Source organism: Clarias gariepinus, chromosome 14 (genome assembly GCF_024256425.1).
Source record: "Clarias gariepinus isolate MV-2021 ecotype Netherlands chromosome 14, CGAR_prim_01v2, whole genome shotgun sequence".
NCBI classification, from domain to species: domain Eukaryota; kingdom Metazoa; phylum Chordata; class Actinopteri; order Siluriformes; family Clariidae; genus Clarias; species Clarias gariepinus.
In genome coordinates, this window is record NC_071113.1 from 27,253,821 (window position 1) to 27,278,534 (window position 24,714).

Below are 24,714 nucleotides of genomic sequence, written 5' to 3' on the forward strand. Positions count from 1 at the left end.
ATAAAAGGTTTACGAATGCATGTTATGGAGAACCCAGCTGAAATAAATCCAGCTTGAGCTAACCAGCTGCCAACCAGGTGCCAAATCTCATAGTAACCTAGTCAAAGATCATCTTTGCCAGCTGGTAAATTATTTTCCAACCACCTTATAACTTCACTAAAGTAATCAGTAACTGTTCGAGATGTTCTATTCAACTTATAATTGGTATTCTCCTAACAACAATTTGTCTGTGAAAATTAAATATATTAATCTTTCAAGCAGTGCAGCACATCATAGTCACAAAAAAACCCCTCATCTCCTCTTCATTACACCATCACAAGTTTTCACATCATGCATTCACATATAATTTCTTAAATTATTATTATTATGATTATTTTTTACTTTTTTAATTCTAATTAACCTAAATTTAGCCTGTACAACTGCATAGGGGACCTCTAGAGTAAATTAAAATCCATGACAGAAATCAAAACTTGGCTGGCTCAGGCTTACTGGGGAGCTAAAAAAAACCCCTGCACTGCAGGGTTTGTCAGTAACTATAACAAAACCAAGAGCCAAATAAAATGAAGCCTGCTGTGCTGCATCACTGTAATCATATTCATAATTTAAACCCAACAAAGCACGCTTTTGCATAGTAATACAGCAAAAATCGTATTGGGCACAAAGCTCAACGGGGCAGTGAGGTGTAATAGGTGATGCCTAGTTTGCGCTACAGTTATCATTAGCCATAATATCAACTTATTATGAAATAATATTTGCCTAGGCATCTCACATTTCAGTAAACTTTAAAGAAAAAGTGAATGTGTGCATCTAATTTATTCAGATCAGAAATACAATTTAATGTCTATAAGAGTTTTGGTTAGGCATGAGAATACAAGGTCAGCTTTAATCATGGCAGCAATGAACAGAACTAATATTTAACCACCATGTAAGTGGAAAAATGCATGGGGCAACCTGGGCAAAGCAGGGTAACTCTAACATACAATTCGCAAATATCCAGCCTTTTATACCACATGAATTTGCCAATGATTTATTTTCTGTCTGTCTGTCTGTCTGTCTACATTCACAAGCACATACTCATTGCTGCCACAACACAATTTAAATAAGTTTAGAATTACTTTTAATGTTGTAGAATATGTGTGATTCAAGTTACTTCCTTTGATCTTTTTTACTTTCATGAAAAAAGCATTTTTTAAGGATTGATACTTACAACTTTTTTTATGATTACAGTTCAATATATCATATCAGTTACATCCAATATTTTTTAAGAAAGTCAAAATGTAAAACCATACAGGAAATTGGTTAAACGAAATGGAAAATTATGAAAGAAGAGAGTTATTTTTCTAATATTCAAAACAGCAATATTAAAAAAATATGAACATAAAGTGTGAACTGATATTTATTTAAATCTGATTATGCATGTGCAGGCTTTGAATTATTTTGATTCTTATCTCATAGGATCATAAAAAATCTGCAGATAACAAAAGGTATAGTCTACACTGTAAAATTAATATTGGGTGAATATGCAGGTTATATATTTGTATCATACTGTTGTGCTACCATTATGTGGATATTATACGTATTTAGATATTATAATTATGTACCGTGCCAAGTGTCAGACGTAAATAATTAAAATCGTCAAACAATTTTTTATGTTACACAAAGATAGATACAAATACAGTTTGTAAATAATGATTTCATTTATTAATGAGAAAAAAGCTGTCCAAACCTGCCTGATCCTATGCAAAAATACAAACCCTAAAACTAATATCTGGGTGTCCCCACCCTTGTTGACAACAACTGCAATCAAAAGATTGTGATAACTGGCAATAAGTTGCTCACATCGCTGTGGAGGAATTTGGGCCCACTCTTCTTTACAGAATTGTTTTTTAACAACTAAGCCATACTCTAGTGTTTTTGAGCATGAACAGTCTGTTTTATGGTCATCTCAATCAGATTCATGTCCAGACTTTAATTAAGCCACTCCAAAACCTTTTTTTTTTTTTTTTTTTTTTTTTTATCATTCAGAGGTGCACTTTACTTGCAGGTGTGTTTCGGATTATTGTCCTGCTGAATAACCCAAGTGCGCTTGAGCTTGAGGTCAGAAACCAATGTCCGGACATTCTCTTGCAGGATTGTCTGGTAGACTGAAGGACTTATGGTTCCTGAAAAGCAACCCCAGATACTTTTTTCCTTTAATAAATAAAACAATCACTTAAAAATTGCATTTTGTATTTAATCTGATTATCTTTGTGCAATATTCAAATTTCTTTAATGATTTGAAATATTTAAGTGTGAACAATATGCAAGAAAAAAAATCAGGAAGTGGCAAATACTTTTGCCACTGGGTATACACCAATCAGCCATAAAATTAAAACCTCTTTTTTATTTATCACAAAAAAATTACAATACAAAACTCAAAATATGATGCCCAGTAAGTCTGACATACCGACATGCCCCCCCCCCCCCCCCCCCCGACTTCCGTTTGCTGTAATAGACCCGCCCCGGATGTCTGTTTGCCGCCATTTTAGGTTTAGGCGCGCAGCGTGTTCGTTTGTGTGTCTCGAGCAGGCTGACCGTGTTTGTCTACTACGTGGTTTTTCATTCGATGATATTTACGCTTTGTCAGTTTTAAAAGGTGAGTAAAGAGCTGAAAAGCAGAGATGAGTTACGGTAGGCCTCCGCCCGACGTCGAGGGCATGACCTCGCTGAAAGTGGACAACCTGACTTATCGGACTTCGCCCGAGACGCTTCGGCGCGTTTTCGAGAAGTACGGTCGCGTCGGAGACGTGTACATCCCGAGAGACCGGTACACGAAGGAAAGCCGCGGGTTCGCCTTTGTGCGCTTTCACGACAAGCGGGACGCCGAGGACGCGATGGACGCCATGGACGGCGCGCTGCTGGACGGGCGCGAGCTGCGCGTGCAAATGGCGCGCTACGGAAGACCGCCGGACTCGCACTATGGCCGCCGCGGGGGACCGCCTCGCAGATACGGCGGATACGGACGGAGGAGCCGCAGGTCGGTAGCTTAATGACAAACATGTGGCCGCAAACACGAGGGGCTTTTTTTTGTGTAGAACGGTTAACTAGAGAAAGGCCAAAATCCAAATGGCCGCCTGTTGAACATGGCGTGGTCATAATATAAGTATTCATTCTTATGCTTCATTGTTATTCGTGTTATTGAATTAAATGTAGCTTTCTAGCATTATTTTCATTATAGTAATTATTTCGGAGACATTTAATGCAGGTTTGGCCCAGTAAACAATTTCGATCCTCGGGGTTTCCTGAGCGGGCGACCAAACCGGAGCGCCATTGAGGCGGTTTCCTGGAAACTACCAGCGCGGTGCGAATGCGGCCTACAAGGCCGAGTCGTACTTAAGATTATCCACAAAAACACTTGTCATGAACCGATCTAGGGGTAACACAGCATGTCAGGAGCAGTGTCTCCTTGTGGTATTTTTTTGAAACGTTGTTTTTCTCCTATTCCGATTATTATTTTTTTCTTTTAGCAAATAATGCTAACTAGACAGCTTCGAATGCATTGTGTCGCGCGCTATAGTTTAACCACAGGGCTAGTTTTAGTTTTATTTCATTGTTGTACTGAGTGTATTTGTGTGTTTTCCAGTCGCAGTCCCCGGCGTAAGAGAGGACACAGCCGATCCCGAAGCAGGAGCCGCTCTCGATCCCGAAGCAGGTCTCGTTACAGCCGGTCCAGATCCAGGTCCTACTCTCGGTCTCGCTCCCACTCCAAGAGCCGCACTCCCCGCAGGAGGAAGTCTAAGTCCCCTTCCAGGTCCCGATCCAGATCTAAGTCCAAGTCTCCGTCTAGGAGTCGCAGTCCCCGCTCGAACAGAGCGTCCAAATCCAAGTCGAGGTCCCGGTCCAGGAGCAGACCCAAATCTCCCGAGGCCAACGGAACCGCACAGGAGTCGTGAGCCCGAGTTCAGGTAAACGCACATCTGTAGGAAAGTGAATTCGGGGTCTTAAATTGCACAGGTTTAAATTTATGGGTTTATTGGAGTATTCTTAATCCAAAACCATATATCGAAGTAGTAAGCTAAACGTTGTCATTAAATTCCCCCAACCAGAAGAACATTCCCAGTTGCCTTCAAAGGATTATGGCTTAGTTTACTGATTTGCCTTTTAGTCCAATTAGGGTTCTTGTTCTGGTCAAAGAAATTAATCTGTAAACTGGAAAAATACTGAAACATAGAATATAACTAATAATATTCCCTGTTTCTGCAAAAAAAAACAAAAGAAAGGCCAAGAACCCAGACAAATTTCTCAGCAATAATGAGCTATTTTAGGGAGGAAAGGGAATGTGTAGGAATGATTAAGGTTTACTTTGGGGTAGTGCTTTGTGCCTTGGCAATGCACTAGTAAAAAGCGTTAAAATGTGTATATATATATATATATATATATAAAAAAGCACAACTGGAACCTGGTTTCAGAGCCATGGCAGGTAAACCCGTAAGTATTTTTTTTGTTTTGTTTTTTTATTTGCAATAGATTGTGGGTGGTAAACGTTTTTACCTTAATGTGGAATTCTTTCCTCCAAGCTGCTGATTCCTGTATGCAAAAGAGGAGTTTGGGGGCAGTTTGAGAGCAGTTAGTGTGTGGTCCGACCATTGGCTGCCTGCTGCTGCTTGGCGGTTGCTATGGAGCAGGTCGGTCTCATTGAGTGTTGAGGTGGTGTTGAGGTACGTTTGAAGGACGACGGACCGAGGCCTTTTTCCATCTTCCTTGTTCCTAGACGGAAGCAGGACAGACCAAAAAAAAAAAAAAAGCTGGATGCTTTCTCAAAGCCCGTGCAAAGGAGTCAGCAAAGTAACACACGTATGACACTTCTACAGTAATTTCATTTATTTTCAGCATTTGCTGACGTCTTAGAGTTGCTTTCAGAAACGCATCCCCTACCCCCCAGGTTTTTCTCATTTTGTTGGTTACTCAACGCCATTTAGGGTTAACCCATTAAGTTGAGCAACTTTACAACACAACTCGTTGTTCACTAGACGAGTGTAAAAGGTTTTTTTTTTTTTTTTTACCTTTCTCTCCTTTTTTTAAATATACATTTGAAGGTGGGCAAAAGTGAATGCAACTAATGCTGCTTTTATGGAAGTATTGGAAATACACAAGCTATGAGCCTTAAATAATGCCCTAAATTCTTTAAAACTCACTGACTCTTTTCTTTCCTAGATGTCAGATGAATGAGTCTTCATTCCGAGGATCACACCGAAAGGAAAAGTCCATCTGAGGATTAATAAATTCACCTTATCAGACCAAAAGGTTGTTGCAAACTCGGTCTACATCTTTTTTTAAAAAAAACCTTTTTTTTCCCCTTTTTTTGCATTTCTTCAGTTGACCAGAATTTTCTGTACCGTGTTTTGAAGTGTGTGATCATATTGAATTGAATGTTTGCGCTTAAGTGAGATTCTTAGGTGGATTTTTTTTTTCTCTCTCCTTTATGATTTTTAATTTTTTTCTTGCTAGTTTGTGCATTTGTTTAGTACTTCATGTAAGTAATCTCTCAGCCAATAAAGTAAGTTCATTTTATTCAATCCATTACGTCTTTTCTTTAATGCAGTGTGTACTCAAATGTGTAATGTAATAAAGCTGATATATTTTTTTTTTCATGTCTGTATGAAGACTCTGGTCAGGTGTTTAGCCCTAACACATGCAAGTAACTCAAAATTTGGACAAATGCTTTTCATGTGAAATCTCATTCCCCGCCTCTTGAGTCTGGATTTTTTTTTTCTGTGTAACTGCTAATTTGACATATGTCATTTTCTAATGCTCTCCCTTGTGTATCTTTTGTGCACTAGGCGCAGTTGCGCAGCAGTTGAGTATTGCTGGTTAGCTGTTAAGGTGGCGTGTTGCAGTGCAGAGTGCTTGGCTGTTTCCAGTATTCTCCTGATTGCTCCCGTGTAACGCCTTGATTTGACGGTTTTTAAAGCTGCAGCAGAATGACCTGCGCGGGTCCTTCCTGCAAACCTTTCGTTCGATTAATTTACGCATTGGGAGGTAGTGCACCAACATGATCACGCTTTCAATTGCAGCGTTTGTACTCTGTGGAAACGTATCAGCTGTAAGCTCCGTGAATGCTAATAAACCTTTTTTTTGTGCTAATGCTTCAGTGTGCTTGTGGTTCTTACAATAATGATTTAGCACAGGAAAAATTCCACTTTGGTGTATTGCGTGGACAGATGGCACATTTTGGTATTTATGGTAAGTTTGTAATGTGAGACTTATTTTTATAGATGTGTTGGGTAAGATGAGTACACCATAACCATAGATTTCTGGGTTTGTTTGCAGCCCCCCACAAGAGTATAAGTAGTGTCTATAAAGTGCGTTATGTGACTTTTTTGAAGCCACAGCTTAGAAGCCATGATCGTTTTGTGGAACTAGTAATCCCCACCCCCCCAAATGATGTAAATCTTGACCTTTTAATGGCCCATGTTACTATAAGACCAAGAAGTTACAAAGTTTCATTTTGCTATAAAGTATATTGATGTGTATATAGTTCCACCCAGCTTTTTACATAAAGGTCTATAAATTCTACCAAATAATGAAAAACATGTTCATGGATGTATGTGCTTTTTTCCTCTTGTGAAACTGATTTGTGACTTTGATCTCAGTTTTTTGCCCTACATAACTTGCACTATTGTGAGCATGCAAGTTACAGGTTCATGATTAAATTTTTTTTTTTTTTTTGGTCAATTATCAGAATTAAAGCAAAAGTCCTCTACTTGAAGTGACTTTACATGACAAAACATTTATTAGCTGTATATTGTATAACTTTTAGCTAAATACTTAAGTCTTTAAGTAAAGCTTTTTGAATACTTGCTAGGTACTAGTACATAAAATAGTTTTAATGTCCTAAGATAAGATTCGATTTTTGTGAAGCTGCTTTGAAACAATGACTATTGTTAAAAGCACTCAATAAATAAAATTGAATCGTCATACCTTACAGCACAGGGAAATTTTTTTTTTTGTCCCCCCCCCCCACATATTCCAGCTAGAAAGTCGGGGTCAGAGTCCAGGGTCAGCCATGATAAAGTGCCCCTTGAGCATATAGGGTTAAGGGCCCAATATTGCACATTTGACAGTGCTGGGGCTAGAACCCCTGACCTTACGATCACATATTTTTGGGAAAATGTGCTGGAATTTAAATCTACATTTACTTCATCTTTCTATAACGCTTTATCCTGTATAAGGGGTTCATGGGGGACACCTTGAACGGGAAGAAGAATCCTAAGATCATTTTCAGAACAGGTGGACTTATGGCCTGCGCAGTGATAGGCTGTGGCTGCGCAAACGCAGCGCGTTAATGACGCGCACAAACGCATTGTAGGATTAGGCTTTGATCCCGAAAGCTACACTTCATGCTTTTGTTGTAGGTAACGGGTAAAACAAAAAAACATGCAACATCATTAACGTCACTTCTTTTATCGCTTATAAAGGCATGCTTATAGGCTTTTAAATCTTAAATCACATATTTGCAATTTATAAGCATAAACATCACGTTCGAAAGCTCGAGATACAACCTAGCCAGCTCTCTCCGTCTGTAGCGGTAAAAGTTTAATGGACGCCTGGGTGGACATGTGGGTCATCCTGCTTTCTCTGCTTTTCACCGTCCTCGCTGGATTTCTCACAGCTCATTTATTCGCAAGAAATAAAACAGTTCCTGGAAAGACAGATTCAAACCCAGCATCCTTCACAGAGCAAAGCTCCAAGGTACAGTGTGTGTGTGTGTGTGTGTGTGTGTTTGTGTGTGTGCGCGCGCATGCAGCTTGACCACTGCTTATCTACAGTAGTGTTTATAAAAAAAAGTGCTTAGTCAGACTCATATTGTGAGTTTGACTTTTTCTTGTATTAATTGTATTTATTGTAAGTGTGTAATTTGTAACTAACACTCTTGATGTATGCAAGGAAAAAAGAAAGAGAAAACAAAACCCTCCTGGTTAATAATAAAACTCACTTCCTCTCTCCCCCCCCCCCCCCCATGAGTGTCAGTCAAGCCTAACAACTCTTACAAATAAAACCTGATCTTTGAAATCCAATTTTTAAATACGGCATCAAAGAAAAGTTATTCATCTTTGATGCGTCATTAATGGATGAGTTTAATGTTACTTCTTTCTTTGATCTCTTAACTTAAAACAAAATGATATTCATGTTAAAGATGTGACTCGTGGGACACCGGTGGCACTTCTTCCAGGGTTAGGTGTTCAAACCTCACCTCCAGTCTGTGTGTGTGTGTGTGTGTGGATTATGCATGTTCCACAAGTTTTCCCTTTAGGTAGTTTGGTTCGTAGACACTCCAAAGACACTTTAAATAAATAAATAAATAATATCCCAGCCTGGTTAATAACAAAACTTGCTTCCTTTTTTCCTCCTGAGTGCCAGCCATGCTTATAACCTAATTTTAATGCCTAACTTTAAACATCGATTTGAAGAAAAAAAATCATTAGAAATGCACTTGTGTATTCTCATTAAAATATCCCATCTCAAAAAGAAGTAAAGTAACATTAAAATCCATCAATAATGACACTTCAGCAAATGCATGAGCATGACATACTTTTCCCTAAGATGCCACCTGTGCCACCCCTACGGTTGATTTTGAACATCCTACACTATGGCACTGTTGGGGGTTCAAACATCATCTCCAGTCTATGTGTGTGTGTGTGTGGAGTATGCATGTTCTGTTTTTTCTTCTTCTTTTTTTTTCCTTCTACAGTCTAAAGACTGTTAGCTTACATGCCTTAAGCTTAATATTGTGTCACAATATTCAGTAAGTAGGTAACAGCACTGAGCGAATTAACTACAGATTTTTAAAAATCTATTTTAACAATTACATTTTGATCTAACGTGTAGTTATGATCAGCAGGCCAGGTAGATTTCAATGAATCCTCTTCTTTAAACATAAACATTTTATGTGGATCAGGAAGCACTCTCAGGACTTGGGGAACCCCAGACTGAGTCTGAACATACGCCACAGACTATCGAAGAACTTCCGGACAAGCAGTGGGCAGCAAACCAACAAGAGGTAGCTGGCGATTGGTGCGAGAAAGGCAAATCAGAGCACGACTTTTCTTCTTCACACTGTCCCTCAGGTAAATATATCAGGTGTATATATATATATATATATATATATATATATGCAATGTATATATAAACTCATGGTCTAGAAGTGGAAGCGCTATAAAGAAGGAGTTTAAATTAGCAGAGATGGGAATTGCCGATATAATATTATCACAATACCGAGGTGCCGATGCAAAAAGCATTTGCAAGCTGTGGTATCTGCCAGAGGAGGTGTTACTAGGTACTTATTATGTAGGGTGCACTAATAGTAATAATAACTATTATTAGTGGTTATTTATGTTTGATTACTTTTATTCTATACATGTGTGTGCAACTAGAGATTTGGGAGGAAAATCATTTCAGTTACATAAAGTGGCAATTCATGTTTCCCCAAACTGATTCCACAATTGATTTTTATATATGTTTGCCGTTGTGTAATCCCACTGATCGAGTGCTTTTAAACTGTTCACATGGCTCAGCATCTTGTGTGGTAGTAGGAAATTAATTATTATTTTAGAATTGTAGCACAATCTGAAAAGGAAAAAAATCATCAAATCATGATATTATATAAAATCGTGATACTTCTAAATCATATTGGCAACCAGGTGTCATGATCATATTGTATCAGGTCGTCCCTGGACCCATGCACAGGGAACACTACACATACTGTAAATGTTTTTTTCTTTGTTAATTGTGCTACTGAATAATCGTGGATTAAAATATATATATAGGTAAGTAAAAAAAACATTGGTTGTTATCATTAGAAAGAGAACAAAATGCTGATCTTAGAAAAAAAAAAAGTCTAATTTTATTTTTTTGGCATGGCATGATTAAAAAAAAAAACTGGTTATCTCCTGGGATTTTCTTGCACAACAATTCACTAGAGGTGTTAAAAGCAAAAACAAAACACACACAAGAACATCCTGCAAGTAGGAGTTGTGTGTGTATGTGTGAGAGAATGAGGCTTGTTAACGAGTGTGATCAAAAGTGAATAGCCAGACTGATCCAAGCTGACATGAAGGCTATGGTAACACACTGCTTGTTACGGGTAATATGAAGTGAAAAGGATTTTAGAACACACAACAAATCAAGCCTTAATTGTTTATGTAGTGGATGCTAAGAAGGAAAAGTTTAATGTAAAGTCAGTACAGTAGTTGCTATGGTGATAAATCCGCTGTGGTTTTCTTCCTGGGAACATTTTCACACCTGAGGAACGTTTCTCACCATTTGTGAGCCCTACTGATTTAAATAAAACCTTGTCCTTATTAGTTATTTCCCTGAAACTGGATCGACTCTCTTTACTACCACGTTGTCACTGATTTTTCTCATGTGTTGTGCCTTCTCGGTAATCATAACTGGCAGACATATAAATGCACTTTTAGTGTGTCCTTTTCATTTTCATCAACATGGCATGGACCAACATTCAGTCTCCACTGCAGCGTGATGGTGTTTTTTTTTTGACCAGTAAATACTGTGACATTGTAAAGGAATATTATTATCTGCCAACTGTATGAGACCTTTCCTGTTCTTTCAGGTTGGCTAAACAGACAAAAATGGAGTGAGATGCCATTCATTTTTATTTGTACTAATGAAGTGTACTTTCTATAAGTCTTTAAAATGATCGCATAAGATTTGGCTGATATTACCCTGGGGGTTAGCCTCTTCAAGGTGGCACGATGGCTTAGTGCTTAGCACTGTTGCACTGGGTTCGATTCCCACCTGAGGTCTATGTATGTGCATGGAGTTTGCATGTTCTTTCACATGCAGATGAAGCGTTTCTAAATTGGCAGTAGTATGTAAGTAAATGAGTATGGATGGGTTGACACCCTGTCCATTGTGTACCTCGCCTCTGGGATAGGCTCCAGGACCCCAGCCACACTGTATGCATGATAAAGCAGTATAGACGATGGGGGTGAGTGAGTAGCCTCTTCAAAACTCATGTAGAGCTCCATGGGAGGGATGATCAGATGATTTTGTTTGGGTGGATTCTTTTTAACTATGGTTTAAGTATGTTGTCACAAAGCAACTTTACAGATTTTGAATATTTATGTAATATTTGGGATGATCGTGTGGGACCATTCTGAAGATGCAGTTACATTGTGTTGAAAGTAGATGGAGCTGACAGCTTAACAACACACTCGGCACACACACATACTGTACACTCTTACTTGTGACTTAACACTTGTTTGTATTGGGGGGAATCTTCAGCCCTCTACACTACATGATGCGATTTTGATCTTTAAAGCAACGATTTGATATGTTAAGGATACATGATGGCACCTTTCAATACTTTGTTTAGTATATATTTAATTGTATGTGAATTTGACATAGCCTTCTCAAATGATGATGTACAGAAGGACTAGTTATGGCCAAAACTATATATATATGTGTGTATATATGTATGTATGTGTATATATATTAATTACATTATTTTTTTTGCTATGGTAGATCAAACTTTAAGCACTAGTTATTGATTTATAAATGTTGCCTTGATTAAATTCAGTTACTGCCCTTTCCATTAATGCTTCCATCCAAATCTAAATACGGAATCCATCCATACAAATTTAATATGTAAAATTGCATGTTTTATTACTATGCTTGTTCTATGCGCACACACACAAGAGATATTAAAGTTTCTAAGAGAGAAGTCAGGGACAGGTCAGTGCTTAAGGCATTGGACTACGGTTTGGAAGGTCCCACGTTCAAATCCCACAACCATTAAGTTGTCCCGGTTGTGCCCTTAACCCTCAACTGCTTAGATGTATAATGAGATAAAAATTAAAGTTGCTCTGGATACGGGAATCTGCCAAATGCCTAAATAGGTATGAAGTCTGATACATTACAAAGTCATTCAGGATTATTTAGGGCAATTTACATGTTCCTTCTCCTGTTAAATTCCCTACTCAGATATTTATCTCAGCTTTTTTTGTCTTTGTTATAATGAAGTTTCGGTGTATAGTATAACGACTGTCCTTTTTTTTTTTGTTCTCAAGTACGTACATTCAGGCCTTTTCTCTGATCGATGACTGTCATTTAGCTTCCTGGAAACAAATGCAAACGTAGCACCAGAGGTGTGGACCTTGTTCTTTGTCGTTATGGAGATTTAATTGTTGTGTGTAACAGCTCATTCAGCTTGAGAGACATGAAGTGTGAACTGTCCAGGAACACACCTATGATTGGTGACAAAACCACACGACCAGATGTGGTTAGAGCCACAGAAACACCCTAAAAAAAACATCCCATGCCCTGTTACAATGCAAAGTAAATGCATCGGAAAATCTCTGCAGTGGTTTCTGTCCTCTGTTTCTCTAAGAATTAAATGTTCAAAGTGATGGAACTTTAGGATTACAGCAGAAGATCATCTTGGGACATTTACTTATAATCTGCTTTTACTTAACATAGCGCAAACTAATGTAAACCATTTTTACTGATCTTTGCAGACGTGTGAATGGCAGACGTGTGAATGTCCCATGACGTCTGTCACATCAACGGATATCTCATTAATAAGTAACTAAATATTCTGTGGTTAAAGCCCAAACAGCCTAAAATGGTGTGTTAAATCTCTTGTTCCACAAACCAAGTAGTACCCTCATTCAGGGGTTAGAGAGGGATTTGGGATTGAACTTTGTGTCAGAATCTAGTTAGATTTGGAGCGTGCGCTTGCCATGACGCACAACACTGATGGTTCAGAGGCAATAGAGAAGCCATGACAAAGTGGTGTTTTGCGTTATCAGATGTGTTCTCTCGCTAAAAGGGCTACAGTAATGTTTTTTGTATGTTCTTTATATGGTAAATAATGTCTCTTTTGACATCCAAAAGTGGGCGGGATATAGGCATTTATGTCAGCTGTGAAAGAGCAATAGAATATTTACACTCTTAGATGAGCAAATATTTACAATCATTAAAACTATTGGAAAACTTCTAAGCAACAGTTGCCTGGTTAAACAGGAGCTACCTTGTTAAACATAACTTTGAATGTCACATCCAGTAAAATATTTAAATTTCAAGTTCAAATTTTATTTTTCACACACAGTCATACATAGTACGATATGCAGTGAAATGCTTATACGACCGCCCGTGACCTTAAAAAAAAAAAAAAAAAACAATTAACAAGAAATGAGAAATAAATAGCTAAAACTATATTTAAAAAAAAAAAAAAAAAAAATATATATATATATATATATATATATATATATATATATATATATATTTTTTTTTAAGTTGCTATAAATATATATATGTTTAAATAAGATTAATGCCTGGATTCTAAATGCTGTGTGCACACAAAGTGCTTTGAAGTTTCCATCACTGGATAAATACTAGCACTGGGTTACTAAGTTACTAACTTATATACAGTATTATCCTATACTAATATTGTGTGCCATTATATTTTTGCCATCTTCTTCCAAAATACATACATTCTTTTGAACATGTTCTTAGACTTTAATAATAGTTTTAGCTATAGTATTTTTTTAATTTTAGCATTAAACAGTATTACAACATATAAAAATGTTGCAGTATTCAATATTTAAAAAGCATTTGAACAAGGATGAGGCTCTCATTGCTTACATGTTTGATCAGGTTTACATTTAAATAATAAAAATAAAGAAAAATTAATCTGTGATTTGAAAAAATCTGGGGTCAGAGCACAGGGTCTGTCCCTAAAGCAGATAGGATTGTTAAGGGGCTTGCTGAAGGGTTTGACAGTGGCAGCTTGGAGGTGCTGGGGCTCGAACCCCCAGCCTTCCAATCAGTAACCTGTTAACTCACAGTCTTAACCAATTGAGCCACCATTGCCCTTAATAAATGCAGGTTAGGTTAATTGGGCGTTCCCAAATTGGTTGGTGTGTGTGTATGTCCTGCGATGGATCCAGGGTGTACCCCGGCGTATACATAATACATTTTTTAAATATATAAACAAAGTCTTAATAAAATCTTACCCTCTCTTTATGCAGTCATACCGCATTTGTTGGCTTTTCAAACTTTGCCCTATATTTTTGCAGAAATTATATTTTCAGCAGAAGCACTCAATCAATAAGGCAATGGTGCGTTAATGCATCCAGCATGCATGTATGGCAATAATGCATAAACTGGATGATTACACTATTTTAGCTGATTCCCTTTAAGGGGTCAACAGAGCACATCGTCCAGGTTCGCATATTTGATTCGATATAGAGTTTACAATTTTTAGATCTTGAGACCGGCACTTGACTAGGGTTCCATGTCTTCTGTAAGAAAGCTAGAGATACTCTCTTTATACTTTCCCAGGCAAAATTCATCAGATAAGTACAGTTATAAATATGTAAAGTATGTTTTCCTGTAAACAAGTCAGCTGTAAGCAGCATTTCTGCCAGGTTCTAAATATTCGCACTCAAGTTTTTCCAGTCAATAAATGTTAAACAAGTCAAACAGGATGTATGAGTACAGTGGAACACAAAAACCACAATTAGCAAATAGATCTTGTATGGTTGAAGGAAATTCTGTATTTCGATCGTCATTAGGCGGTTATGAAAGACGGATGACTGAGGCTTTGTTTACACACAGATATCTCTCTCCTTTATACACACACACACACACACACACACACATACACTTTACCGCTCAAAAGTTTTGGATCACTTTCGAACTTTATAGTTGTTTCCTGATTTTTTTTTATTTTCTTTTATTTTTTTATTTTTATTTATTTGATCAGGGACAATGCACAAACAACATTAGTCTAAAATGAGAAGAGATGTCATGTGCCAGGTTATAGCAAAAATGCTAATTTCCACCCGCAGTCCCTGGACAGGTTGTTGTTACACTTACAAAAGCTTATTAAATGTATACAGAAAAATACATAGAAACTCATAAAAGCACTTTCTATCATCATTCAATTCACTCACTCACAATTTACAGCATTCATATCACAATCATTTAGTGCATACAAATTTGCTTTGATAATAACCACTGTTTGGTCAGGCGTGTAAAAGTACAATAATTTGTGCATGAAATAATTTCATTTGGAAGAGTGTTCCAAAGGCTCACTGCTTTATAGGAGAAAGATTGTTGACCATATGCAGTTTTGCATCTTGTAACGCTGCACTCTCCTCTAACTGTCGACCGTGTAATTCTAGAAATTCTCTCCGAATTTAGTGTGAAAAAGTTTTTCAAAGGGGGAGCAGCAATGTTATGGATTATTTTAAACAAAGCAGAAATTTGATTATATTTAATAAGATTTTCGAAGCTCAAAAAATTATATTTACTTTGTACTTTACAATGATGATATAATCGAGATTTTTTATCATGAATTTTTATGGCCCTTTTATATAATGATTCAAGTGGTTTTAACGATGTTTTACACGCCTGAGACCAACTAGACATGCAATACAAAAAATGTGGAACAATCATAGTGTTAAGATAGGTATTTGACGCCTCTGTACTTAATGAATTTCTAATATGTTTATAATTCATCAAATTAAATTTCACTTTATTACCAAGGTTTTTTATATGACTTTTAAAACCAAAGTTCGAATCAAGTATTAGACCTAAATATTCTATTTCGTTTACATTTTTAATTTTTTGTCCATTTACTTGAATTTCTAGAGTTTGTTATAATTTATGTTTATTTGAAAATAACATTGAAACTGTTTTATCAACATTTAAAGTAAGACATGACATCTGCAACCATTCTGCAACTTTTTCCATCTCTTTTGATAATTTATCAGCAACCTCCAGCTCGTTTTCCCCAAAAGTAAAGATAACCGTATCATCGGCGTACATAATTTCTTTCTACATTGTAAAACAATACTAAAGGCATCCAAATATGCAATGATCTCTTTTTGAACAGTTAATATTGAGATTTTTCTCATTATCTGTAAATCCTTCATAACGGCTTTAATCTGAGGTGCTGTTTGTTAATTGGTGATTCCTGAGGCTGGTGACTCTAAATGAACGTCTCCTCTGCAGCAGAGGTAATTTTTGGTCGTACTTTCCTGGGAAGGTCTTCATGAGAGACAGTTTCATCATGGAGCTTAATGGGTTTTGCAAATGCACTTGACACAATACTGTTCTTGCAAGAACTATTCCAGAACAGCTGATCTCTGTGTTTTATAATAACAACTGTTGCTGTTGTTGTTATATAATTACCTAATTCCATATGTGTTATTTCATAGTTTTGAAATTCCCAGTATTGTTGTAGAATGTAGAAAATAAATCACCAAACAAAAACAGAAATTTGCGAATGACCTCAAACTTTTGAGCAGTTATGTATGCAAGTTAAAATAAATTTTACCCTAATAAGCAATTGAGGTCTTGATATACGAGTAGTACGCATGCATTTGGCTGCCGAGCATTACGTGGTCACAACTGAGCTAATGGTTTTCTCTCTCTCTTGCTACGGGATTGTGGGTTATCATCTCCAATTGGCTTAGTCTCGGTGTGCATGCGTTACTTATATAGTCAACATCTGAGTGCGTGTTTGATGTTTACTATAACATTGTGACCATGTCTGTGTCAACATCTGAGTGCGTGTGTGACCAAGGTCAATCCATGCGATGCTCAGACAAATACAAAAAGAGTGATGGAAGTGGAAGTGTGACTGAGGTTCACAAACCTGCATCTGATAAAGCATTTATAAAGCTTTATGCTTTAGGTGAATGTGTATGAATCAAAATTATAAGATTGTTTCTGATGAGCAAGCCGAGGCCGACGGGGACATTAGCAAGGAAAAAAAGCTTTAAGATGGCAGTAGGGAGAAATCTTGAGAGGAACCAGACTCAACTCGGAACCCATCCTCATCTAAGTGATAACGGATAGCGGGTATTGATCTGCAGTCATACTATGTACTATGGCTGGAAGTTCAGTATAACAGAAGATTTAAGTTAATATGGAGTCCAGGTCGTTATTCAAGGCTCAGGTAGACTGTAGGAAACTGCAGTCCTGAACTATTGAGAACAGAGAACCTCAGAGAACAGCTGTCAGCATCAGCCAAGGCCAGGCCTGTCTTCGTGGAAAAGTAGAACCACATGCATCCCAGGCAGACCATACGGGGCATCCATGCGACGAGATCTCCAACCAGAAGCGGGACACCAGGACGAGTCAGACAGGTCTAAAGGAGCAGACGGGGTCTGGATCACTGGCCGCTCAGGAGCGACATGTATAGCTTTTAGAGAGAGAGAGACAGGTAGAGGGGGAAAAAGAGAGAGAGGGAGAGATGTCCAATAGATGAGACCAAAGTGCCAAAAACCAAACAGCATTCAGCAGAAACATATACCATGTCAAGCATGGGGGAGAGGGGTGATGATTTGGGCTTGTCTTTGCAGCCACTGAGCCGACCATGAACTCCTGTGTATACCAGAGTATTCTAGCTTAATGTAAAGCCATCTTTCCAACAGCTAAAACTTGGTTGAAATTGGGTCATGCAACAGGACAATGATCTGAAAGACTAGTAAATGTAAACCAGTAAAAAAGGCGGAAAAGAGATAAGAGAGCTGTGCATAAGCGAATGTCAAAACCTATATGTAAAATACAGAACTTACTTGTGTACAAGTAGAAAAGGACAAATATTAAAGATCAGTGTCAGCGAAAGTTTTCTTCATGTGTGTGTGTTTGTGTGTGTCTATGTGAACAGTAAACAGGATGTATGATGCGGATCAAGCACTAAAGTACATGCCTGGCGTGTTGCGGACAAGCCAGCTTGAGAAGATGATGAGTAAAGAAGAGCTTGAGGAGGAGCAGAGGTAACTATATTCCTGTTTCTCTCTCTCTTTCTATCATGTGAATTTGATGAAAATGATAACCTTATTCTGTGCACACAAAAGATTAATGTAGCTTACTATGAAGGTGTGTGCATAGTAGAACTGTCAGAACCAGTTTTACTGTGCGAGTGCATATAAAATTTTCATAAATGTTTATAAATATTCAAGAATTTTTTTTAAATAATAATTATATAACACTTTCCATTTTTCTTCCTTATACACTTGACCTTAAGTAAACTTCCTTCAATGTTGAAGGTGGCTGGGTGGGAATATTTGAATAAATAAACTTTTTGTTTAATTTGAATTTTTGTTTTTATTTGAATAAATAAACTTTTTTGTTTATTTTGTGCAGTCTCTTGGTACGTAGTGCTTTTTATTCATTTATTTATTTATTTATTTATTATTTTTTATAGTTATTTATTACTTTTTCTTTCTACCAGGTAACAACTGGGAGCAACTGTAACCAAGAATAAGCAATTTTTCCTTTGAGATTAATAAAGTTCTTTGAATCTTGCATCTTGAATTGGAGCTTGGAACAGGTTGAAAATACAAACCCAATATCTGGAGAAGTTAGGATATTTTCTAAAATGCAATAAAACAATCTATGATTTATTTATTTATTTATTTTTAAATTCTTTTAGACCTTTATTCAACGGACAGAAGTGCAAAGAAAAGCTGTACAGTGTTGTTAATAGAAACAACAATTAGAATTTTTGCACGGACAATACTAATTGTTGCAATTTTACAGGTGTTATTTTTGCTCATTCTTGCTTGATACTTGAAGACTTCAGCATTTCAGCCGTCCATGCCGAGGCTGCTGATGCCCCCCTGTAGCATTATACCCTCAGCAGTCACTTCGTTAGGTACAACTTGCTAGAGTGTACCTAATAAGCTGCCTTAATTCAGTGTGGCATAGATTCAACAAGGTGCTGGAAAATTCCTTAGAGACTTTTTGTTTCCATATTGACATGATAGCATCACGTATTACCTGCTGATTTATTTGATGATGAGGGTACACTCTCACCCTCTCTCACACTAATGGCAATATAGAGATGCCTAACCTGCATGTTTTTGGACTGTGTGAGGAAACCAGACTACTTGGGGAGAACATGCAAACTCCATACATTTATCGATTCTATAAATTAATACAATTATGTGTTAAGATGTTTATTTAAGGGGAAAGGAAGATCTATATCTATCTCATTTAACAATACAATAATAGTAGTTGATTACCAACTGTACATCAGCTAACTGTTGACAGGATCAAGGGCTTCCACGGCCCACACATGCCTGTGGGGATCAAAGGCCAGCCTGTCTGGTCTGATCCAGCTGAAAAGCCAATAGTGACCATGAAAGAAAAGTATCAGAACACACCCCGTGCACCATAGCTGGCACTAGGGCATAGCAAATAAAAAGTAGACAAAGAGGCCAAGGCCACAGACCTGTTCTCCAAACTCCCCAGATCCCAATCTAATCGATCACCCATGGGATGCACCTTTCAAATAAGTGAAATTTACACCCCACCCCGTAACCCACAGCGCCCAAAGGATCTGCTCCCAATGTCATTGTGTCAGACACCACAGCCCCAGAGGACCTAAGGTGCCACACCCCCAAGGGGCCAGAGTTGCCTCTGTGTCACAAAGAGAATCCAAAACCTAGTTGGTTTTAATGTTCATGTTTTAGCTGGTTAAGGATAATGTTATAGCTGATAGGTGTACCATTTAGTACCATTTTACTAAATTGAAGATGGATAATAAGGATGGTTTAGATATAGTTTACCTAAATGCCATCATCCTAAGGCACTGAAAACTCCAGCATCTTCCAGGAGGTGTTTCAATCTGAACATGTTGGCCCATTGCTGCTTCGTGTTCAGCTAGGAACTCTTCCCATACGGTACATCTCTGTAAGGTTAAAAGGTTAAAATGGCATTTAGGATCTCTGGGATAAAAAGTGCAAAACATGCATTTAATATTAAGAACACTGCATGAAGGTAGTGCATACATGAAACACTAATTACAATCAGTTACACTAGTACAGCTAGTATTCAAAACAAGGTACATTGTAAAATAATATTTGGAATAATTTTCGAAATTATGCCATAAGCAGTTGTGGTAAGGTGAGCTCTCTATAAAGCTGTCAGACAGACCCATGAGGAACTGTGTTTAACGAGCTAGTGGCTTCTATCTCTAGTGCTGTGAAACCTCCTGCCAGTTCGCAGCGGGATGGAGAAGTGGGTGTGGCTGGTGTTTGGCATTAAAAATATCAACCGTGGTGAAATGTTTCAATGAAAGGTCGGGAGACTCTTCTTAGAATAAAGGATAGATCCTGGACTGATTCACTGAACGGGTGAGACTGATTCTCCAGTACCCCCACACGAACACACGTACAAAAGCAAGCACCTAGGCATGCAGACCACTTTCACAAACATTTGGATCGCTCTCAGGAGCTTAGTGAACTCCAGCATGGTACTGTTATAGGATGCCGCCTGTGCAAGTTTCCTCTCTACTAAATATTCCACAGTCAACTGTCAATGGTATTATAACAAATTGTGAGCAATAGGGAATGACAGCAACTCAGTCACAAAGTTGTAGGACATGTAAAATCACAGAGTGGGGTCAGCAGATGCTGAGACACATAGTGCACACAGCTTGCCACTTTCTGCAGTTAGTACCTTCTGCAGTTAGTAGCTACAGGCCTCCAAACTTCAGATTAGCTCACGAACAACGCGTAGAGAGCTTCGTAGAATGGGTTTCCATGGCCGAGCAGCTGCATCCAAGCCTTACATCACCAAGTGCAATGCAAAGCATCAGGTGAAGGGGTTGGTGGGTTGTTTTTCAGGAGTTAAACTCGGCCCCTTACTTCCAGTGAAAGGAACTCTTAATGCTTCAGCCTACCATGGCATTTTGGTTAATATGCCCACAACTTTGTGTGAACAGTTTAGGGATGGCCCTTTCTGTTTCAACATGACTGCACACCAGTGTACAATCCAAGGTCCATAAAGACATGGATGAGTGAGTTTGGTGTGGAAGATCTTGACTGTCCTGACCTCGACCCGATAGAAGGCTCTTCCAGTCCTGTGAGTCAGTCCTTCTCGTCCAATATCAGTGTCTGACCTCACAAATGTGTTTTTGGAAGAATGGTCACAAATTTCCATAAACACACTCTCAAACCTTGTGTAAAGCCTTCCCAGAAGAGTTGAAGCTGTTATAGCTGCAAAGGGGGTGGGACCAGCATCATATTAAACCCCATGGATTAAGAACTGGATGTCACTTAGGTTCTGAAGGCAGGCAAGCGAATACTTTTGGAAATATGGTCTATAGTTCTATGTGTTCATTGCATCTTCCGTAGATTGGTTGAGGGAGTAAACAAACTGGATTGGATCCAGAGGCATGGGGAGTCTGACTGCTGTGAGCACCTTGACAAGGGCAAAAGGATGTTGAACATTCGAACATCCTGCTACTGGTTTCTGTGGTACTGGGTTATTGTGTGTAAACAGCCACATTTAATGAGCACGTACCGTGAGATGGTTGGCATTTGGCAACGAAAAGGCCTTCAAGCAATGAGCAAGGCTTAGCAGCTACAATAGAATTTAAACAATTTTGTTGACTTAAGTGACCAAGATGTTATCACGAGATTCCTGTTAAGACAATCCCTTATCTCCCATTGTGTTTTTCTCAGCAAACAAAAGTTACTTGTTTTTGCCAAGTTAGACACATTCTACTAAAATTTTTAATTCATACTTTGTGACGTACACAACCATATGACATGCAGTTTAATGCTGCCTGTCTGTGACTTAAATGGAAATAGAATAGAATATAAAGATTTCAGTACAATAAATAGAAAATTGCATTAAAAGAATATAATTGAACTGAAGATAGAATTTCCAGATATTTTAAATAAAAACTTAGGAAAATAGATATGGAATATACAAATTTACAAAAATAAAATAAAAAGGTGCTTGGTCTAGCACCAATGGCTGTAAATTAGGTGCAGGTGAGGGAGCTCGTTGCATGTAGCTGATCGCACCACCCTCTGTAGAGATCATCTGTCTTGCATAGTGATGTTCCCACCTTCAACAGCAGTCTAAAGTCTTTGAGTCATCTAAGGTGGCAGAGGCGCTGCCTGGCCTTCTTCACCATGTGACGGGACCATGACATCCTGTGAACGCCAGTCAGATCTGTATCTTTTGATCATTGCCATACTTTTAAACCTTTACATATCATTCAGAAGGCCAACCATCCTTAAATGTGTTTGTTTTTTTAATGGAGCAGACCTGTAAAATAAAATAAAATTTAGCACATGCACATCTTCCACGTGTTTCTTAGCTTCAGCTAACATTAGCCATATAAAACATAAGCGAAGAAAGAGACCCAGTTGAAACTTATCTTGGTGCATTTGTTTGCAGAGGGCAGAGTGTCAACAGTGCCAGCAGAATATGGACCACTAAATAATCTCATGATAACTTTACTGTCCACATTTGTACACAACTGTTTTTATTGCTCTCACATAGATCCTGATGTCTAAATCACTCATACACTCTGTATTTCTCATGTTTCTTATAGTTATACTTTATTCTTGAACCTTTTTTTCATTTCAGAGTTCAGCGGGAGCAGCTCACCGCAATCTTCAAGCTGCTTCAAGAAAACCAGGACACATTTGGGGAGGTGACGGAGAAAGACATGGAGGAACAGCTCAAGCTTTACTCTATCTAATAGATAAAAAATGTGGTTTGTCATCATGGATCTGGAACGTTAACACTAATACATGCTGTTGCTATGGTTTAGAAGTAGGGAACACAACAACTCCCAAATTTTGGAAAGGTATGATAAACAATTGGGTCTGTCATGATGTGAGGAAAATCCTGAGTCATTAATAAAGCTTAATGTGGTTTTGATTTGAACTGAACATAAGTCACAAACTTGTGTCTCTAAATGTAGTAATGATCTATTCATATTTCTGTGTTTGAATAGGGTGGCCCAATAGTCTGGGTCCTATGTTATCTTCCTTATCTTATCTTATTGATTTCAGACCAAAGATTGCTAAAAAACTTATATTAGATGATGGAACAGAACCAGACCCAGTACCAGTCGTCTTTTTTTTTTTTAGGCTCCTCTGAATCGGAAAATCCCAAAACAATCAAAATCTCTCTTTTTTTTTTTTTTTTGGTTTTTTTCAATTTTCTCCCCTAATTTAGTCGTAGCCATTTCCTCCCCGTCACTAGGGGGCTCCCACATTAAGGCTACTACTACCACTCAGCCGGGAGGGCCGAAGACTATGGCGTGTTTCCTCCGAACCGCGTGACGCCAGCCGACCACATCTTTTTCGAACTACTTGCTCACGCACCATTAGGGGCGGAGTAACACACTCGGAGAAAAGCGCTAGTCGCTCCTTCCGCGTGCGCAAGCTCACAGACGGCCCTGATTGGCTGTAGAGCCGTAATTAATGTGGGAGCGCGAGTACCTCTCATCCCTCCCCCCTAAGAGAGCTCGGCCAATCAGCTCTCTCTAGACCTCCGCCTGAAAGAGGAAAACGGCATTACCCTGAGTTCGAACCAGCGCTCCCCGGATGATAGGGCGAGCACTTTACCACTGCGCCACTTGGAGGCCCTCAATCAGAATTACTTTTGATAATTTAATAAATGTCCAACTTTCTTGTATTAAGCCATGGTGGCACCAAGTCAGAGACTGTAAGTTTGATCATTTGCCCTACTTGATATTGAATTTTTTATTTTGACCCCAAGGGTCAAGACTGTATATACCCACGACCTCCCTGAGTATGTGGGTATATACAGTAGTCTACAGTATATTAAATATGACATCAGCATGAGAGTTGTGTGACAGGAGCTTCATAAACTTGTTTTGGCCAAGCAGCTACCACACAATTCCAATCGTGAGCCGGAGCCTTTAGTGTACTCTGGGACACTGGACACATGTTCTCTAGAGTAAGGAATCACACATCACTGATGGACACATCTTGGATTGGAGTATGTCAGGAATAGTAACTGTCTGGGGGTATTTTTTATGCTCTATTCTTCTTATCTACAGTTTGTAGATCTTGTGCAAATGTATAAAAAATAAATAAATAAATTGCCTATCTTGTCATGCAAAATAAATATTAGACGATGCTAACTGTTAACACGTCAAACTTGTTTCCTGTAGTAATCTTATGTCTGGAAGTTGTATTTGTCTAACAACAGCAAGGTTTTAAAGGTTTACAATTCATCCATTCACAAATCAGACATTTTATTTATTTAAAGGTACATATGATATTGTGGATTAAGCAAGTTTCTGTTGTAATTTATATACCAACTGCTGTAACCAGTCTTTTCCTCACTAGCTTTGTGTCTTGTCATCTGTTCTTGATGTTTTCGTATTAGGATAAGAGAACATGGAATATCTGCCAAACAAATCCCTACAGTATGTATGTTGTTATTGTATTAGACCTGGGGTAGTAATACCATATATACATGTGATTTATCTTGTAATCTAAACTGCGTTCCTTGTTTCTTGTTTTATTGTGGTTGGCATCCAATGAGTTGCATTACCGGCAAACTTACTCACTCACTCACTCATCATCGATACTGCTTTATATTGTATTAAGAGTCGGGGAGGCCTGGAGCCTATCCTAGGAGACATAGGGCACAAGGTGGTGTATACCCTGGATAGGTGTACCCCATTCATCGCAGAGCGCACACAGACCAAGGAATTTGGGAACGTCTAATCTGCAGGTTTTTGGACTGTGGGAGGAAACCCACCAAACACAGGGATAACATGCAAACTCCATGCACACAGAGAAGGGAATCGAACCCGGACCCTCGAGGTGCAAGGCTACAGTGCTAACAAATAGCAATCGCTTTCATAGAAATTTTTTTTTTAATAAAAACTAAGAATACATAAAATGAATG

At 38.2% G+C, this 24,714-nt stretch overlaps 2 protein-coding genes across 4 annotated transcripts; both read left to right on the forward strand.

Moving 5' to 3' along the window:
• The first annotated feature begins 2,513 nt into the window (after window positions 1–2,513).
• srsf2a (serine and arginine rich splicing factor 2a) lies at window positions 2,514–6,123 on the forward strand. 3 transcript variants are annotated; one of them, XR_008365608.1, is made up of 4 exons: window positions 2,514–3,016; window positions 3,623–3,944; window positions 5,194–5,283; window positions 5,820–6,123. XR_008365608.1 is itself a non-coding variant. In XM_053511009.1 (3 exons), the coding sequence occupies exons 1-2, from the start codon at window positions 2,661–2,663 to the stop codon at window positions 3,930–3,932; spliced, it is 666 nt and encodes a 221-aa protein (XP_053366984.1). In that variant the 5' UTR covers window positions 2,514–2,660; the 3' UTR covers window positions 3,933–3,944; window positions 5,194–5,555. The 3 variants fall into 3 exon arrangements, 2 of the variants coding, with proteins under 2 accessions (XP_053366984.1, XP_053366983.1); XM_053511009.1 differs by lacking the exon at window positions 5,820–6,123 and having other exon boundaries at window positions 5,194–5,555; XM_053511008.1 differs by lacking the exon at window positions 5,820–6,123 and having other exon boundaries at window positions 3,623–5,555.
• A 1,232-nt stretch (window positions 6,124–7,355) lies between these two features.
• On the forward strand, window positions 7,356–24,675 carry LOC128540921 (matrix-remodeling-associated protein 7-like). Its single transcript, XM_053510918.1, has 4 exons — window positions 7,356–7,731; window positions 8,939–9,107; window positions 17,684–17,792; window positions 22,408–24,675. The coding sequence occupies exons 1-4, from the start codon at window positions 7,579–7,581 to the stop codon at window positions 22,520–22,522; spliced, it is 546 nt and encodes a 181-aa protein (XP_053366893.1). The 5' UTR covers window positions 7,356–7,578; the 3' UTR covers window positions 22,523–24,675.
• Window positions 24,676–24,714: the final 39 nt, after the last annotated feature.

What these genes read in the sequence shown, in the direction of transcription:
- srsf2a (XM_053511008.1), top strand. Translation starts at nt 2,661, where the DNA reads ATGAGTTACGGTAGGCCTCCGCCCGACGTCGAGGGCATGACCTCGCTG. An exon ending in TACGGACGGAGGAGCCGCAG is followed by an intron (nt 3,017 to 3,622) that starts GTCGGTAGCTTA and finishes TGTGTTTTCCAG; the next exon opens with TCGCAGTCCCCGGCGTAAGA.
- LOC128540921 (XM_053510918.1), top strand. Translation starts at nt 7,579, where the DNA reads ATGGACGCCTGGGTGGACATGTGGGTCATCCTGCTTTCTCTGCTTTTC. An exon ending in TCACAGAGCAAAGCTCCAAG is followed by an intron (nt 7,732 to 8,938) that starts GTACAGTGTGTG and finishes TATGTGGATCAG; the next exon opens with GAAGCACTCTCAGGACTTGG. An exon ending in TTCTTCACACTGTCCCTCAG is followed by an intron (nt 9,108 to 17,683) that starts GTAAATATATCA and finishes CTATGTGAACAG; the next exon opens with TAAACAGGATGTATGATGCG.